This window comes from Microcaecilia unicolor, chromosome 14, assembly GCF_901765095.1.
Source record: "Microcaecilia unicolor chromosome 14, aMicUni1.1, whole genome shotgun sequence".
Taxonomy (NCBI): Eukaryota; Metazoa; Chordata; class Amphibia; order Gymnophiona; family Siphonopidae; genus Microcaecilia; species Microcaecilia unicolor.
Window position 1 is genome coordinate 2754973 of NC_044044.1, and position 18783 is coordinate 2773755.

General features: G+C 43.9%; 1 protein-coding gene across 2 annotated transcripts in view; it reads right to left on the minus strand.

The window, feature by feature from the left end:
* PLD2 (phospholipase D2) overlaps window positions 1-18783 on the minus strand; it is a 215903-nt gene that overhangs the window by 35997 nt on the left and 161123 nt on the right. For both annotated transcript variants that reach the window (XM_030187610.1, XM_030187611.1), the window contains 2 exons: window positions 10273-10399; window positions 1313-1431 (listed from right to left, as the gene is read on the minus strand). In XM_030187610.1, the coding sequence (XP_030043470.1) occupies window positions 1313-1431; window positions 10273-10399 (246 nt within the window). The remainder of the gene's footprint in view (window positions 1-1312; window positions 1432-10272; window positions 10400-18783) is intronic.

Genomic DNA, 18783 nt, shown 5'->3' on the forward strand with positions numbered 1-18783 from the left:
ACTCAGCAGCCTGGCTCAAACTGGGAGGATCTGACTTATCCTTTTCAGGCACCCAAATAGCAGGCTTTCCTGCCAAAAGTGTGTCTGTCATGGTCATGGGAAAGGCATGGTCTGAAAGGCTGTGCTTTCTGCAGCAACAGTATTTGACCATTGCTGGAGATACTGCTGGAAGGAGCTGCATTGGAACCATTCACTATTGGCATCACTGTTTAAGTATCCTGTGCAGTGCTTTACCAGTCAGTATTTCTCAGTCTCCAGCAGATAGTAGAGGCATACCGTGCAATTGCAGTTCGGTCAGGTAGGTCGTGTTAGAGGAATTAGATGAATGTTAAGACAGTATTCCTCAAGACAGCGACTGCTTGAGGAATACTGGCGACCACCATAAAGCACACAGCGCTGCATCTGCTCCAGTTGCACAGCCATGCAACATGCGGCTGAACGGCTCACAAAGATACAGCTCTTACTAGTTTCCTTTGGCAGCGCAAAACCTCCAGCTCTCTATTCCCCGTCTGCCACCACAAAAACCAGGCATATTAATACCAGCACACTGCGAAATTCACAGTTCCAGGTGCTCCTCGAAACCTTTTTGGATTAAATAGTTGGAATATGTTCACAGGGAATTCTCAAGATCCCCCTACCAAAAGTCAGAGAGGAGGAGTTAAGCACAAGCAGCCTACCCCAGAGTGGTTAGATAGCTGCAGGTAGGAGGGAAGTACCCGGTACAACTAGGTATAGCATCTTCAGGGCAATGGAAAGGCCACGCTAGTCCCAGTTCAGTACATAAGTACATAAATATTCATCTAATTCCTCTGACACGACCTACTTGACTGGACTGCAACTGCACAGGATGCCTCTACCATGTGCTGGAGACTAAGAAATGCTGACTGGTAAAGCACTGCACAGGATACTTAAACAATGATGCCAATAGTGAATGGTTCTAAGTTCCCATCTGCTGGTAGGAGAAGGCAAACCCACATGTCTGGTCTGGAGGAAAGCTAAGGACATTAGTACAAAAATCCTTACCTGAAGCATGGTTCCAGCAAACCCATAATATGGAATCTAAATTTTGCCCCTCTCCTTGTGAAGCACTCTCAGCACTTTCATTGAGAGGATTTAACCTGTCCTCCAAAACCTTGCACTGATAATACTCATAGTAAAAGAGGGTTATATTCTGTACCCAAAGCATTGTACCAGTGCTCCCATACTAAGGGTTTATACTCTCACTTAAGTTCTACAACCTCAGAGAACTGTTCCAGCATTTCCAGTGCTAGAGATTTATACACTTTTTCTGAACCACTGCTCCAGCACTTACCTTTGTGATGTTCCACCGCTGGATGAAGTGCCTTGCTGCATCTCGAGCTGCCTTGCCATGAATCACCACCCCTATATCCCTCCATGGCATTCGTGGATTTTTTAATCTGTCAATAAAATCTGACACCAAATTGACAAGTAGTATCAGTAGCACTGGCATAGCCAAAAGGGGAAATATGTATGTGGGTGTTCTGCAAAAAGTATCTCTATATATAAAAGGCACCGCCAACGTTCTAAATTTGTAGTTGCAAGATCCCATGAGTGTCTGGCCGCCCCCATGTCACAACATGATGACGTTGAGGGCGGAGCAATAACACTGAACAAATCGGATTGTCATTGGGTAATCTCTGTTTCCACTCCCCAATGCAGCCGTCATTCCCATACACTCAAAACCAACCAACATCGGCGCTGGACCCCGTCCCCCCCGCCCACAGTCCCCCTCACCCACACTCCCGCAGACGCTCGCTCACTGTTCCACCGCCCTCCCTCTCCTCTCCAACTCCGGCCATGATGCACGACGATTACTACACACGAGCAAGGAAGCACATTGGTTAATCTCTGTTTCCACTCCCCAACACAGCCATCATTCCCATACACTCAAAACCAAGCACACACGTTTTTTTCTTCCGAGAAGCACACACACATTCACTCCCTCTCTCTCACACACACAGTACTGGTACTGGTACTCATTATGGGTAACCGTAGGGGCGGGATCACTATGGCTCTGCCCCTACAGTAGTCACACACACAGTAGTTACACCCCTTTTACCAGCCATGGAGGTATCACTGAAAATATTACACTAGTAATATCAAGTAATCATCCGCAAAAAATGAAAGAAAGCTTACCCATAGCTCAATTATTGAGATACAGAAGAATATGTAAAGACACCAAAAAGTTCAAAGAACAAGCTAAAACGCTGAAAGAAAAATTTGTGCAAAGAGGCTACCCAGACGGTTTGATTCAAAAGGCTTATAAAAGAGCAAGATATAATCATAGAGACCAGCTACTATTAACAAAGAAGAGCAACGAACAGATTGAATCTAATACACAAACTTGTGTACTTCGTTATACGAATACTAACAACTACGTTGCAAAATGTATAAAACATAATTGGAGATTGATGCAAATGCATCCAGCATTCAGTAATAAAAATCTCAGAATAGCCTACACTCGGAACCAAAACTTAAAAGAGCTACTTCAAGAAAAAAGAGAAAAGCATGTTACTATCGCACAGGGGCACACCAGATGTGGGAAATGTAAATATTGTAACATCATGAGAACCACTGATAAGTTCAAGAACCCCCTAAATGAGAAAGAATATGATCTTAGATATAAGACGAATTGTGAATCAACATATGTAGTATATATTTTAATATGCCCATGTCAGAAATTATATGTAGGAAAGACAAAAAGATCCCTAAAAACAAGAATGAGTGATCATAAACATAACTTAAAGTTTAAAAAGAGAGAAACCCCTTTGGTGCAACATAGTTTAGACCATGGACATGGATTCATGGAATACGAATGTGTAGTGATTGATCATGTTCCTTTAAATATACGAGGAGGAGATCGAGACAGAAAACTACTGCAAAAAGAACAACGCTGGATTTATCGACTTGAATCTTTAAACCCCACAGGATTAAATAATAAAATTGAGTGGAACGTGTTTTTATAACTTCTTATAACATCTTAAAAGAACGTTTCCTCAAAAAATTTTTGGAAGGCAGATTAGAAATCTCAAGATTTCTCGAAAGTTCCATGAAAGTTCAGGAAACAATAGTCTTCAAGGCGTCTGACGTCATAAAATCATGTGACCGGCGCCATTGTGAGGCACACTTATGAAAAAACAAGACTGAGAAGCTCAACAGCGATAAGTCATAACTGTGAGTACTTGAGAGAAAAAATATATATATAAATAAATGGGTTAACACAGTTGGAATATTAATAAAAGCTGTCTATTTATAGGGCACAAGAATTGGCACTTTAAAGATATTGCTCCAGACGAAGAAATCACGAAACAGAAGCGCACTGTAGAGCCAACAAAAGAAAAGCCAAAAGATAAGTGCTTAGTTAATATGAAAGAAAAAAACTTTTAAAAAAATTCTAATAATTAAGACTAATGAGGATTCCCGTTGTCAATATAAACATACAACGGAGAGGTGTAGTTTATGTCAGATAATAAACACACCGGAAATCTGAAGTCTAAATTTTGAAACAGAAAAAGAAAAACGGTGTTAACATAGATAGAGTGCTTGAGTAGTAATCACTAGTACAGGAGGAAAAAAATAACTTGTGATGCTTTTTCATTACAAATAATTTCTGTAAGCTGTTACAGCTCCAGTATACTCAAAATGACACAAACCAAATTAGCACACAGACCAGGAATTAAGAGAACAGTCTTGCCAAATCTGAAGCACAATATGTTATCAAAATCTCAGAACCTAATAAACAGATCCCTATTCAGACACTTCGAGGGGCATTTTTGATAGAATGTCTAAATCAGAATTTGGACGTTTTACAAAAACGTCCAGATTCTGAACAGAAAAGAAGGTCATTTTCGAAAAAGATAGATGTCTATCTTTTGTGTTTGAAAATACTATGTACTTTTTGTGATTTGGATGGTTTTTTTTTTTTTTTTGGAGGGGGGCATTTTTGAAAACAAAAAGTCTAGCTCAAAACGTCTAAATAAATAAAATAAAAATAAATAAGTGTTAGTCCTGGGCGTTTTTGTTTTGTTCCATTATGGCTGAAAGACGTCTAAGTCTTAAGAATTCCGAAGTCCCGCCTTGAACACGCCCCTGGCATGCCCCCTTGAGATTTAGACGTCCTTCTGACGGACTTCAGAGAAAAACGTCTAAAACGAGGTTTCAAATACTGATTTGGACGTTTTTGTGAGATAAACGTCCAAATGCAGACTTATGTCACTTTTTGGATGTTTTTCTCTTTTGAAAATGAGCCCCTAGGTCTTGCAGTCACAAATGCAGGTCAGAGACAGCCCCTCTTCAAATTCTTAAAAAATTAACCTGAAATCCTAAGAAGCTACTACTACTACTACTACTACTTAACATTTCTAGAGCGCTACTAGGGTTACGCAGCGCTGTACAGTTTAACAAAGAAGGACAGTCCCTGCTCGAAGGAGCTTACAATCTAAAGGACGAAATGTCAAGTTGGGGCAGTCTAGATTTCCTGAATAGAGGTATGGTGGTTAGGTGCTGAAGGCGACATTGAAGAGGTGGGCTTTGAGCAAGGATTTGAAGATTGGCAGGGAGGGGGACTGGCGAATGGGCTCAGGGAGTTTATTCCAAGCATGGGGTGAGGCGAGGCAGAAAGGGCGGAGCCTAGAGTTGGCGGTGGTGGAGAAGGGTACTGAAAGGAGGGATTTGTCTTGAGAGCGGAGGTTAGAATGTAGGGGGAGATGAGGGTAGAGAGGTAGGGAGGGGCTGCTCCAGTGTCTTTTCAGGCCAGCAGCATTACCATTAAGTCACCTGTAGGCGCAGACATTACAACTTCATCTGTGATATCCACTAGACTCTGCATGCAACACAATACCAGAAAAACAGAAAGAAACACGTTTCCTCCTATACAGTGCAAAATAAGAAAGCAGATATAAATTCTCAAATTGGACATATTCCAAACACTAAAATGAAAATAAAATGATTTTTTCTACCTTTGTTGTCTGGTGCCTATTTTTCTGATCATGTTGGTCCCAGTCTCTGATTCTGCTGCTCTCTATCTGTTCTCTTAACTCTGTTTCCAGGGCTTCCTTCCCATTTATTTTTTTAAATTTCTTGCCCTATATGCATAAGCAAAAGTTGGGTCCTCCGCGGACTTGACTGGAGGAGGTATAGAGTGGATCCAGTTTTTGCCTATTTTCTCCATCCATGTGCAATTTTTCTCCTCTCTTCCCTTTCCCGAATATCCATCAGTATGCATTTCCTATCTCTCTCTTCCCTCCCCTCCATCCATATGCATCTCCTTCCTCTCTATTCCCTCCCCTCAAACCATATGCATCTCCTTCCTCTCGCTTCCCTCCTCTTCATCCATGTCCAGCATTTTTCCTCTCCCCCATCAATGTCCAGCATTTCTCCTCTCTGTCCTCCCCTCTATCTCACTTCCTCTCTCTTCCCTCCTCTTCATCCATGTTCAGCATTTTCCTCTCCCCCCATCCATGTCCAGCATTTCCCTTCTCTCCCTTCCCTCTCCATCCTTGTGCATCTCCTTCCTATATTCCCTCCCCTCTATCCATGTCCAGCATTTCTCCTCTACCCCCTCCCCTCTATCCAAGTGCATCTCCTTCCCTATGGCCTTCCCTATGACTCTTCAATTTCTTCCCTCCCTTCCATCCATGTCCAGCACTTACCCTTTCTTCCCTCCCTTCTAACCATGTGCATCTCCTTCCTTTGTCTTCCCTCCCCTCCATCCATGTCCAGTGATTCTCGTCTCATCCCTGTCACCCCCTCCATGCATGTCCAGCGATTCTCCGCTCTCCCCTGCCCTCCATCCATCCATGTCCAGCATCTTTCCTTTCTCCCCTGCCCTGCCCTCCCCTCCATGTTCGGTGATTCTCCTCTCTTCCCTCCCATCCATGTCCAGTGCAATTCTCCTCTCTCCCCAGCCATCTCCTCCCATACATGTCCAGCGAGTCTCCTCTGCCTTCCCATCCCATCCATGTCCAGCGATTCTCCTTTGCCCCCTATCCTCCCCTCCCATCCATGTCTAGCAATTTGCTCCAGCCCCACCTGCCCCCCCTTTTCAGCCCGAGTTCCAGCCTCAGCCCCATTCTTTGCTGTTGCTAGTTCCAGTTCCAAACCCAGACCCATCACCTGCCCATCCTCTTCTCCCACAAGAGCCCCCTTTTTGTTCCTGCCCCCTGCATTTACATCTGTTTCACCTCAAAATCAAAGCAGCAGTGGCGGCAGCAGTGAAAGAAGAAGGCTTGCCTCGAGCCTTCCCTTCCCTCATAGTGTCCCGCCTGCGCGGAAACAGGAAATTACATCAAAGGAATGCGGGACACTGTGAGGGAAAAGAAGGCTTGAGGTGAACCTGCTTCATTCACTGCTGCTACCACTGTCGCTTTGACAGGTAAAATAAAACAGATTTAAACGCAGGGCGGCAGGAACAAAAAGGGGGCTGTCACGGGAGCTGAGGGTGGATAGGTGGGGACCAGCAGCTGGGGCCGGAACTGTGAGCCAGGAGCAGCGGTAAGCATGGCTTGTAGTGCCCTCCAGAGGTTGGCGTCCCCCTGCCATGCTTACCTCACTTACCAGATTACACCGGCCCTGACTGAGCACCACAGCCATCCCAGGATTGCTGAAAGGTTGAGTGATAGAGAAAAACTGATCTTTCAGCCTTCAATCATCCTCAGGAAATAGGGAGGGGGAGAGCCCTTCTATTTTTACAGAAATTGGATCTGAAAGAGGTCAGGTACAGTACATTTTAGCAGGATGTATGGGGATTGGATTATCCCTCAAGGTTTATCCCAGCCCAATTTTCCTGGGATTGTAGATCACCCTATTTTAAAGATTCTAAGGTCTTCCAGCTTTATATTTCTATGATAAAGATCAGTGGATCTCAACCCTCTTCTGGAAGTAAACCATGCCAATCAGGTTTTCAGAATCACCACAATGAATATGCATGAGAAAGATTTACATATAATGGGTCTCTGCTATATGCAAATTTATCTCATGCATACTAACTGTGGCAATCCTGAAAACCCATCCGGCTATGTGTGCCTCCAGGAGGTAGTTGAGCAGCACTGTACTACATGATCACTCAAAGCACCTTCCAGCCCTATCTTTGTGTATCATTGCTCCCATGTTTGGGTTAATTTATATCCATTGTCCAGCACAGCAAAAGAAACATTGTTGCACAAATACACAAAATCCTCGACAAGGGCTCCCTTGTCTCATGTTCTTTGTTTGTAAGAGTACTCAGATCTCCCTCCTGACGAAGAACACTAAACAAGGGTGCCCTAATATAACCAGTTGTAGAAATTGGTTTAATTTATTTACCTTACTGCTGGGAGAGCAGGGGGGTTAGCTGGAGGTGTCCTGGGTTGCCAGGGAGATATTTATCTAGGATGAATTCCTGCACATGAGCAGTTCATACCAAGGAGACTTGCACTGAGACCTGAGATTTTAAAAGTGCTAAATATAAGTTTTAAAAGTATCTGCATTAAATCTAATTGCAGAATTTAGGTGCTAGGAAATGGGATTGGTATGCTATGTACTCAAATTTGCTCAAGCCATATGCAAATTAGTCCGTTTTTGGGAGGTTCTCATTTGCATATTTATGGGTAAAAATTGATATAAATGTTTACAGCCTTAATGTTTGGGCATGGCTCTGAGCCAAAATGTGAAGTTTGATCCAAAAACGAAGGGTTTATCTAGTGTTTTGACTAAAAATTCACATTAGAGTGTCTGTATGTTAATCTGCATTCAAATAGAGCTCTCTGATTGGATGATCAGCTCCTGTTAGAAAATCTGCCCAGTAACAGTGAGAAGGGAAGCAACTGAAGATTTGACTGAGAGAGGACCTGCACCTTTGAGCTCGGTGTGTAAGAATTGAAAGAAAGAATTGCTGTTTGATCTAAGTTGACTGAAATTATAAAAAAGTGCCTGATTATGTGGTAAATGAGAAAATATGAGTGAAAAGAGATTGGTGGAGATTTACAAGTTTGAGGTTTCTCTACTGAGAAAAGGATCTGAATATTTCAGGATTACTTGAAGTTTATGAAGAATAGAAAAGGGAGAATTTCTGTTTAAGAGTGCTTAAATCCTATAAGCTTTATAAAGCAGGGAGAACAGGGGGGTTAGCTGGAGGTGTCCTGGGTTGCCAGGGAGATATTTATCTAGGATGAATTCCTGCACAAGAGCAGTTCATATCAAGGAGACTTGCACTGAGACCTGAGATTTTAAAAGTGCTAAATATGAGTGAAAAGAGATTGGTGGAGATTTACAAGTTTGAGGTTTCTCTACTGAGAAAAGGATCTGAATATTTCAGGATTACTTGAAGTTTATGAAGAATAGAAAAGGGAGAATTTCTGTTTAAGAGTGCTTAAATCCTATAAGCTATATAAAGACTAAGCAGATTTAAGTGCCTGTAAGCAAGGAAACCTTAATATTTGATCTGAAATAAATATTTGATCTGAGATAAATAGTTGATCTGAGATAAATGTTTGATCTGAATTATATTCTTTGGTGAAAAGGAGATAAGTTAGAAAAATAATCTTTGGAAACTAAGAGGACTTTGCTCACATTTTGAATTAACCAGATCAGTGACCTTACTGAGTAGAGAGGGGGTGAATCTATGAATGTGTGTGTGTGGATGAGATCCAGCATTGGGCTTCAAGATCTCAGCAGCTTGGAAGAAAAAAAAAAAAAGAGTTGCTCTTTTTATAGTCAGGGTAAAGTATAACAAAGCTACTTAGGAAATTAGAACTGAGGAAATTCAATTTATTTTATTGTTTCATAGTTTAGCACTCAGTCCAGGTTCCAGTTTCAGGCAGGCTGATCTAAAGACTCACACACTGCAGGGAGGCAGTATTTCTCCTTTTATTTTTAGATTAAGTTTAGGAAGAAGAATCAGTGGAAGACAACTTCTAAAGGAGAGATCTCTCGAAAACTGCAACTGGAAGTTTTCCTTCAGCTAAGTACTGTGAAAGAAAAGTAAACCAACTGAATACAGGAAATTGAGGAAGAGAGAGAGAGACAATTCACACACTTTTTCTGAAACTCCTGTTTATCACACAAGTGAACTGAGATTTAATTTTGAAAATAAAGGAAGAAGGAGAAATCCAATTAGAATAATTATACCACTATAAGACTAAGATTTGAAAGATTTTGGATAGTTACTCACCCTATAAGTAAGCCCTGAAGAAAAGAAGTTTATAAAAATGTTTAAATGGGATACACCTAAGAAACATTCCTATTTTGAGTTGGAAATCTTTGAAGTGTTATACTTACTTGTAACTTGGTCAGGAAACTAAATGTTTGGTTAGTAAAGAAATTAGAGTGTATACTGGATCCAGTAGGGAATCAACAGTTCTACTAGTCTAATCCTGTACAATCTAACTAAAGAGTATTTCTTTCTGTTTACCAGTATAGTCAAATAATTCCATTCCACTTAAATAAATAATTTTTTGTTATATACAGAAGGGAGTAGTATCTGGATTTATTGTAAATCAAATTGATTCCATTCACAGGAATTCATATTCACCTTTATGCATTCATCCGGTATTATCTTTTAAGGATGATGTTTTATTTTATATTCACTCTGTCTCTTGTGAGCTGAGTACAGTTAGTTCCCTCGGCTGGCACGACTACAATCCAGAGGCATTTTGATACTGTGTTAAGTCTTACCACACTAAACACTCTCTGTTAGACTAAGCTATAGAGAAAAAAGCCTCACAACTGTTACCTGGAAGCAGAACAAAGCTCCAAGCCCCTTGGGCTCTAACAACTACTCTCAAACAAGACTCCACACTCTGGATTACACAGGGATTTTATAGGTCACTCTAGAATCAATATAAGGAATACCTAGTTAATAGGACAGATCCCTTAGCTTATCCAGTATTAACTACCAGGTTTAGGAGCAGGAACTGCAGAAATTTTCCCATCTTAATAAACAGATAGACATTGTTCTGGCCCTGCTAAATTTGTATGGATTCTATGACTGAAAGTCCTTCAACATTAGCATCAATTTTTTGGATATTGCATATTTTCATGTATTGATTTTGGATAGTTCTAGCACACATTTTAGGAGCAGAATAGCTCTAGGGAAAATGGAGATACATAAATAATAAATAAAATGTCTATAGGATGAGATAAGGTGGTTTGAGGGTCATGTATTCTAAAAGTAATGTCTTCATTGTAATTTGATGCTATATATACTAGTGAACACCACTTAAGTGGAAACCTTGGAATAAGTGGGCATACATAAATAAATAAATAAATACTCACCTTCAAAAGGTTTGTCCAGTTGCACCCAGTCTTTGAAAATGAGATTGCTGTAATCCTTCCCCAGCCAAAGCTGCTGGTTCTGCTCCAAACCTGAAAGGGCACCGTGGTCCTCAATGTCATTGCTGGGCTGGTGAAATACAAACCAATGCAGGTACTGTCACTTCAGGCTCTGCAGAAGCAAAGGGGGGAGAGAGAGAGAGAGAGGAGAGGGGCTGGAGAGAGAGAATGGAGACAGACAGACACAAACAAACAGAAGAACAGGAATGAACCAGTGACAGGCTACAGGCAGAAGATATAAGAAGCAAAGACTAGGAGGTAGATGCACTAAACGTTTTTCATCGTTAAATGAGCCCTCAGGGAAGAATTTCCTATCCTTTCCATGCACTTAAGCCTATTTTCCGACGACAGTAGCAGCTAACGAAAACGGAATGGAGATGAGCAATTAGTGTGAAAACCCCATTGAAACGACATGCACTAACCTTTTCCGATTGCCTTTACGCAGGAAAAAGGCAGGAAAACTAACGAGAGGTCTGGACCTCTCGTTAGGACAGCTCCGTGGCAGGAAAAAGTGTTAAGTGAAAAAATAAACAAACTTTGAGCCAATCCCAGCGCATTAGCAGAGCTAAAAGCGCTGTGATTGGTCCAAAGGACCTCAGAAAACACATAAAAAAATAAAAATAAAAAAAGGATCGGGAGGGGGCAAGGGCGCTCATCAGGAGCGTCCTGTACGGACGGCCTTGCCCCCCCCCCCACACTTTCCGCCGCTCCCCCCACCCCGAAAAAGCAAACTTCTAGAAGCCCCTGCCCCCCTCCCTTCCTCACTACTCTGTCACCTCAGCTCCGCCTCCCGACATCCTCCGTCCGCGCCCCGCCCCCTTTTGGGGTCGTCGCCGCCATTCCCCTCCTCCCTCGGGCCCCCCTTCCTCTTGCCGGGCCCGTGCAGCGCCTCTCTCCTCTGTCCGAAGGCGCTGCACGGGCAAGAAGAACGCTGAATCAGCTGATGCCTGCCTTCGCGATGGGCGTCTTTCTCCTCCTGGGCCCGCCCCTGTCTGACGTCAGTAACCTACGTAGGTTACTGACGTCAGACAGGGGCGGGCCCAGGAGGAGAAAGACGCTCTATCGAAGCTAGGCGAAGGCAGGCATCAGCTGATTCAGCGTTCTTCTTGCCCGTGCAGCGCCTTCGGACAGAGGAGAGAGGCGCTGCACGGGCCCGGTAAGAGGAAGGGGGGCCCGATGGAGGAGGGGAATGGCGGCGACGACCCCAAAAGGGGGCGGGGCGCGGACGGAGGATGTCGGGAGGCGGAGCTGAGGTGACAGAGTAGTGAGGAAGGGAGGGGGGCAGGGGCTTCTAGAAGTTTGCTTTTTCGGGGTGGGGGGAGCGGCGGAAAGTGGGGAGGGGGCAGGGGCTGCTAGAATTTTGCTTTTTCGGGGTGGGGGGAGCGGCGGAAAGTGGGGGGCAGCGGGGGGGGGGGGGGCAAGGCCGTCTGTACAGGACGCTCCTGATGAGCGCCCTTGCCCCCTCCCGACCCTTTTTTTTTATTTTTGTTTTTATTTGGGAGCCATGTGCTTGCGATTTGACTGTGTTTTGACTGTTTGTGGCATGCGCAGAGCAGCTAACATAACGCTTGGCTGCTCTGCGCATGATTTGGGGGCCGATTAACGATGTGTATTGTGATTCTTTGATACATTGTACGTTTCACTACCGATCTCAGCATGTGTGACTTTTTTTTTTGGTGCATGTTTCGTTATTTTAAAATCGTTAGGGACTTTAACGATTTAGATTTTTTTACGTTTGGTTGCTGCATCTGCCTCTATATTCTGCTGCTGCCCACTGCAGGACAGCAAAGAAAGAGGAAAAAGGAATAATAGGTTTGGCACAAGAAGGGGAGTCCAGACTGAGCTTTAATCCTTTCACTCTTAGTTTCTCCCCTGTGCCTCATTTCCAATCCCTAGCAATGTCATTGACTCTCTCCTTTGTGACCTCTGGTGAGTCCTTTATGTTTTTATGCCACCTTCTTATTGCTAAAAGCTAGTTAGGTTCAAAATAGATCAGTCACCTTTGAGTGCCTAACAGCTCTTTCTATGTAGTAACAGAGGGGAGGTGATTACTGAGTTAACTATCAGAGGAGCTGTTTGAAGCAGTCCCCTTAGAATCAAAGCTATATATGTTCTAAAAAAAAATATATATATATATTTATATATAGAGAAGAATGGTTCCAGGTAACCTTCTTTTCTGAATTCTTACTGATAAAAACAATTTGATTTAAAAAAACAACAACTTTACTTTAACTTCCTGTCAGAGGGTGAAACTTAACTGTTACAGTCTATAGCATTAACAGCCAGGTTCTAGGAGTTCTAAAGCACTCTCCTCTTTCAGGTGGTTCCCTCCCCATCAAGAAGCCATTCACAGAGCTGCCAAGGGGCCCAGATGCACTAAGATCCCTGTTAAAAAGCCATTCACAGAGCTGCCAAGGGGTCCCAATTTTTGAGGGAGAGTTTAGTACATGCTCCCCAGCCCCGCCCCACTCTGCCTTGGCTCCACCCACTTTATATGGCTCTGCCCCCTGGCACACCTCAATCCCACGGCCATTTCAGAAAATATTTTATTTACTAGCCCTTTTCAATTAGCTTTCAGAGGCCAAAACCTCCTGCCTCAGGTGAGGTCAGATCAGTATAATACTGTTATGGTATCCTCTCCTGACCTGAGGAAGGAAGTGCTGGTCTCTGAAAGCTAATCAAAAATGTTTTAAAATCAGTGAAAGTATCACCTTATTTTCTATTTTGTGTTTTATTTGCATTTATTAACCTTTATTAACACAGCTACTACATTACTTTATCCTAAATTAAAAATAAAATTATTTTCTGTACCTTTGTTGTCTGACCATTTACTTTTTCTAATTGTGTTGGCCCAAGTCTCTTGATTCTGCTTTGCTTCGTCTTAACTCTCTTGCCAGGGTTTCCTGTCCATCTGTCATTTTTCTTTCATTTTTGTTTTCTTCAATTTATTTTTCTGCCTATCTGTCCAGTTAATTCATTCTTACTATGCATTATTTAATTTTCCTCTTTTTACTTCATCTACCTATGGCTTTTCATCTTTTTCTCACTTTTGTTCTCCCCATGTACCTTCCTCTTATTCTCCAGTCTTTCATTAACTCTATCCTCTCCCTCTCTCTCTTTCCATCCAGCATCTCCCCTCTTTCTTTCTCCATCCTCCCAGTGCTTCCCCTCTTTCTCTCCGCATCCTTCCATCTAGCATCTCCTCTTTCTCTCCTTATCCTTCCATCCAGCATCTTCCTTCTTTCTCTCCTACCCTACCATCCAGTGTCATCCCTCTTTCTCTCCCCATCCAAATGAGAGTAGATGTCACTATTTAAAGCCATAAGAACAGTCTCAGTGCTACAATGGGAAACGAAACCCTAACTGCCTAGGGTGCAAGGAAAGTAATTGCTTGATAAAAGATGAGATCTGAGTAGAGACATTTTTTCCAGCACTAAGAGGATATCTTGATAAGGGAAAGGATCTTCGGCAAGAGTTGGAGCTCTGGGATCCCTAGCCAGGAAGATAGTAAATGATACAGCATACAAGATGAAATCTTCAGGTCCAAGAGAATTTGAGAGAGATCCCAGGGTCTGAAGCCAGGAAGAGGAACTAAAAACTGGCGCATAAGGATGAGCCAATGAGGGAGTCAGAGTTGAGTTACTCTTGGATGCCTGTACCAATGAACCCAGAGAGCAAGAAGACAGAGAAGAAACAGTGTCAGGGAAAGAATCTCAGCTGAGGGACCAGAGTACTTAGTGTTGTTTGAAGATGTTAAACTGCGAAAAATCAAAAAGAATTCCCTAGAGGGACTGGGGGCATATTTAACTCAATTTATAAAATAATGAGCTTTTGCTTTCTTCAGTTGAAAATTGAAGTCCCTAAGTCTGGATTTAAAAGACAAGTCAGCCTCTGACTTGGTTTTCTTCCATTTGTGTTCAAATTTATGTACCTGTCTCTTCAATACGCTTGATCCAGGATGATACTAGGGTTGCTCATTTCAAGGCTTTAAGGGTTTTTTTTTTTTGGGGGGGGGGGGGTTAGCTTTTGAAGGTGCTATCAGATCAAGAGCATTGGAAAGTACAGAATACACACAATCAGCTTGATCGTTAAGGGCCAGTACATCAAAATCTAGGGGAAAGGAAAAATATGATGTGGAAAGATTATGAGGATTAATATGGGAAAGATTTCTATTCAACTGTGGGAGGTACTGGCAGAGAAGGAATCAAAAATGAAAAAAATCACCAAGGAATGGTCAGACCATGGCATGGAAGAAAAGGAAGCCAGCAAAATAGGAGCACCTTCAGGGGAAAGAACTAGATCCAAGAAAGGACTACCTTGGTAGATGGGAAAGGAAATTCACTACAAAATATTAAGATCCGAAACGAGAGACAAAAAGTACCTGGAACGGTGATGATTAGCAGTGTCAACATAGATGTTATAATCACCCAAGATAAAGATATTTGGATAGTGAATTGTTATGTCAGTAATAGGTTAGAAACAGAAATCCCAGTGGGCCTGATTTAGGAAGAGAGGACAATAGAGAAGGAGAAGCACAAGGGGAGTCAGGAAATTTATTTGAACCAGAAGAGCTTCAGCACAGGAAGATAAAGGAGGTAGCACAACAATTTGCAATTTAGTAGACCACCACCCGATCTAGAGGGCATAGGTAAGTAAAGAATAACATCAAAACCCTCAGAAAGGCAGCCAAATAATGTTCCTCTCCCTTCTTAATCCAAGCCTCAGTGAGACAAAGAATGTCCAAACCAGCAGGTATTATGAGACTACGAATCAGGGTAGATTCAATTGCAAAGATCTACAGTTAAGGAAACTGACAGGAATGCATAAGTCTATCAGTACAGATGCTAAGGAGGACACAAATAATGAAATTCAATATACCTGTGGAAATGATCAAACTCTAAAGGCAGATTCTGGGTGGTTTCCAATAATCACAACCATATCATTTTAACAGAATAACTTGGTTCTCTTAACTCCAGTCCATAAGGTGGTCTACAAAGTTCCCATCCTCTACTGTCAGCTCAGGCTTGGGTCTTTAGCTGAGGGTCCATTACACAACGGGAGTTAATGCTCACTTCCCTGGCAGTAGCGCTCATGTGCTCCAGCAGTTCACGCTCTCTGCTCGGGCTTCACACAATTCGGCACACTCGGCTCACAGTCTTTAGCCCCTCCATCCTCATACAGTTCGCACTGCAAGGCAGGCATGCTCCGACATTAATACACTCCCCAAACTCAGTGTCCTGGCTGCAATGGTGGGAGCGAGGAATGCAGGCCATCTTGACCACGCATTTTTTTTTTTTTTTTTACCAGCCACTCACAATTTTTCTCTAGTCTCTGCACTATCCTTCACAACTGGGCAGCTTCTCTGGTTTCTCTCTTGGCACCACTGGGTTAAACTCTGGATCTCCCAAACAAGGGAAACAGCACAGTCTCTCTGGGCGTAAAAACATAATTTACAGTCTCTGTGTAATGTATCTCCACAGAGAGGTGAGCCCTTGAACACGATGAAGGAAACCCTCACCGGGCTGTCGGCCAAAACCCTGAGTCCTCTCTGTGCCTCCCGCCGTTCCCCAGGAGTTGAGCCCCTGAGTTCGGGTGGCCAGCAACAGAGAGAACAAAGTCCACAGGGTTAGACCAAGCAGCAGGTCACAGCAAACCAGAGCTAGGCAACAGGTCAACACCAGGCAGCGGTCACTAGAAGGTCCAGGAACAGGCAGGAGTCAGTACCAGGCAGCGGTCAAAAGCAGGTCCAGGAACAGGCAGAGGTCAGTACCAGGCAGCGGTCAAAAGCAGGTCCAGGAACAGGCAGTGGTCAGTACCAGGCAGCGGTCAAAAGCAGGTCCAGGAACAGGCAGTGGTCAATACCAGGCAGCGGTCAGAAGCAGGTCCAGGAACAGGCAAAGGTCAGAACCAGGTATGCGTCAGAAGTAGATCCAAAGCACTGCTACTAGTCAGCGAACCGAGTAGAAGCCGAAGCACTGATAGACTGAGGGCAGAGCCTTAAATAGGAAGGAATCAGGCTCAACCAGGCACAGCTGAAAACAAGATGGCAGCCCCCATCAGGAACACCCTGCGACCAAATAAGGGCTTCCTTCCTGCAGCTGCCACCTCCAAGATGGCTGCCCTGGCCTAACAGCCCTCTCCAAGATGACCTGGCCTAACAGCCCTCTCCAAGATGGCCGCCAAACCCTGGAATAAACCTGAATCCAAGATGGCCACCAGTGCCCAGCTCAGAACAGCCAGGAAACGTGACACTGAGCAAAAGTCTCTCCATTGGAGCTTAACCCCATGCCCTTACTTTGGGTACCATTTTTGTAACCCTGGTCCCCTTCAAACAGTCCTGGATGCCAGCTAAGCTCTTTGGGTCAGGCACCTGGACCACAGCATACAAACATAACGTCTCTAAATCTGCTGGGCACAGGCCTGGGCCAGGCTAAATCCCAGTAGATTGGGGGGTTTTGCCACCACCTTTGTTGCTTGACCACAGTCTGCAAAAGAATCCACTCTCACTCCAAAGGTTGCTTTTTAATAAATGGTGAACTTTACTAACAGCAAAATCAACAGGAACTTTTAGCAACAGGTCAGTTTAAACAGTCATTAACTCTCATTCCCTCAGATGGAAATCCCAGGGCACTAAACATCAAGGCAGTATATCAAGTCCCTCAGATTCAGTGTCAATCAATGTTCACTTGGCTGTTAGCTCTCTACTACTACTACTTGACATTTCTAAAGCGCTACTAGGGTTACGCAGCGCTGTACAATTTAACATAGAAGGACAGTCCCTGCTCAAAGGACCTTACAATCTAAAGGACAAATGTACAGTCAGTCAAATAGGGGCAGTCTAGATTTCCTGAAAGATATAAAGGTTAGGTGCCGAAAGCAACATTGAAGAGGTGGGCTTTGAGCGAGGATTTGAAGATGGGTAGGGAGGGGGCTTGGCGTAAGGGCTCAGGAAGTTTATTCCAAGCATAGGGTGAGGCGAGGCAGAATGAGCGGAGCCTGGAGTTGGCGGTGGTGGAGAAGGGTACTGAGAGGAAGGATTTGTCCTGTGAGCGGAGGTTTCGGGAGGGAAAGTAAGGGGAAATGAGGGTAGAGAGGTAATGAGGGGCTGCAGACTGAGTGCATTTATAGGTAAGAAGGAGAAGCTTGAACTGTATGCGGTATCTGATTGGAAGCCAGTAAAGTGACCTGAGAAGAGGGGTGATATGAGTATATCGGTTCAGGCGGAATATAAGACGTGCAGCAGAGTTCTGAACAGATTGAAGGGGGGATAGATGGCTAAGTGGTAGGCCAGTAAGGAGTAGGTTGCAGTAGTCAAGGCAACTACTAGCCCATCTCATCCAGCAGGACAACCCAGGGCTGCAGCTTGTCTGCTCCCTTGAAAGACAAGCATCCCCACTGGGCTTTTCCCCAGCTGCTGGACTGTATCCAGGACTCCATCTGTCCTTCTTCCCTGGAGGTGCAGTTCCTCTCACCCACCTCTGGCCCGAACAGGCATCTTCCCTGTTCCACTCTTGGGGGGGGGGGGGGGGGGGGGGGTATTCTCGCTTTCCTTTCCCTGGAGCCTCCTCACTGCAAGGCCTGCTTATCAGAAGAGGTCAATTTCTACTAGCAGCCCCTGCTTATGATACTGAGCAGGATACCCCCTCACTCCCTGGGACCCGGCAGGGGTTAGGGTAACCAAAGACCTCATGCCTAAAATGGCACTTATCTCCATTGCCCCTCCTCCTCCCAATTACAATTCCTTGTCAGTCATTAATGTATCATTTTCTCTCATATTACATTAACTGATCTGTACTCATACAGTCTGGAGGAGTAGCCTAGTGCAGCGGCCAGTGAACCTAGAGAACTGGGTTTGATTCCCACTGCAGCTCCTTGTGACTCTGGGCAAGTCACTTAACCTGCCATTGCCCCAGGTATGTAAACTGCTTTGATTGAAACCACAAAAAGGCAGTATATCAAGTCCCATCCTCATCCCATTCACATTCTCTACATATGAATTGGCTGGGTATATCCCTTCCCCCAGCTGACAACCACTCCAATCACTCCCCCCATCCCCTGTTAAGAGCCAGCTATGATCTAGTAATCCCCTGAGAGAAACTCACCTAGACTTCACTCCATTACTGGTTTCCCCAGGGGGGTTACAAATATATAGCACAAAATGAGTAGATATAATAGGAATCTCTGAGACCTGGTGGACGGAGGACAATCAATGGTACACTGTGTTGTCAGGATACACATTATATTGCAATGATATAATTGATCAAATTGGAAGGGGGGTTGGGCTATATGTTAATGAGGGAACTGAGTCAAACAAAATAAATATTCTGCATGAACCCGATAGATCCATGTGTGAAGGGAAAGAGTATACTGGAAGGGCTATACTACCATCTGCCAGGAAAGAATGGACAGATGAAGAAATGTTAACAGAAATTAGGAAAGCTGGCAAATTGGGCA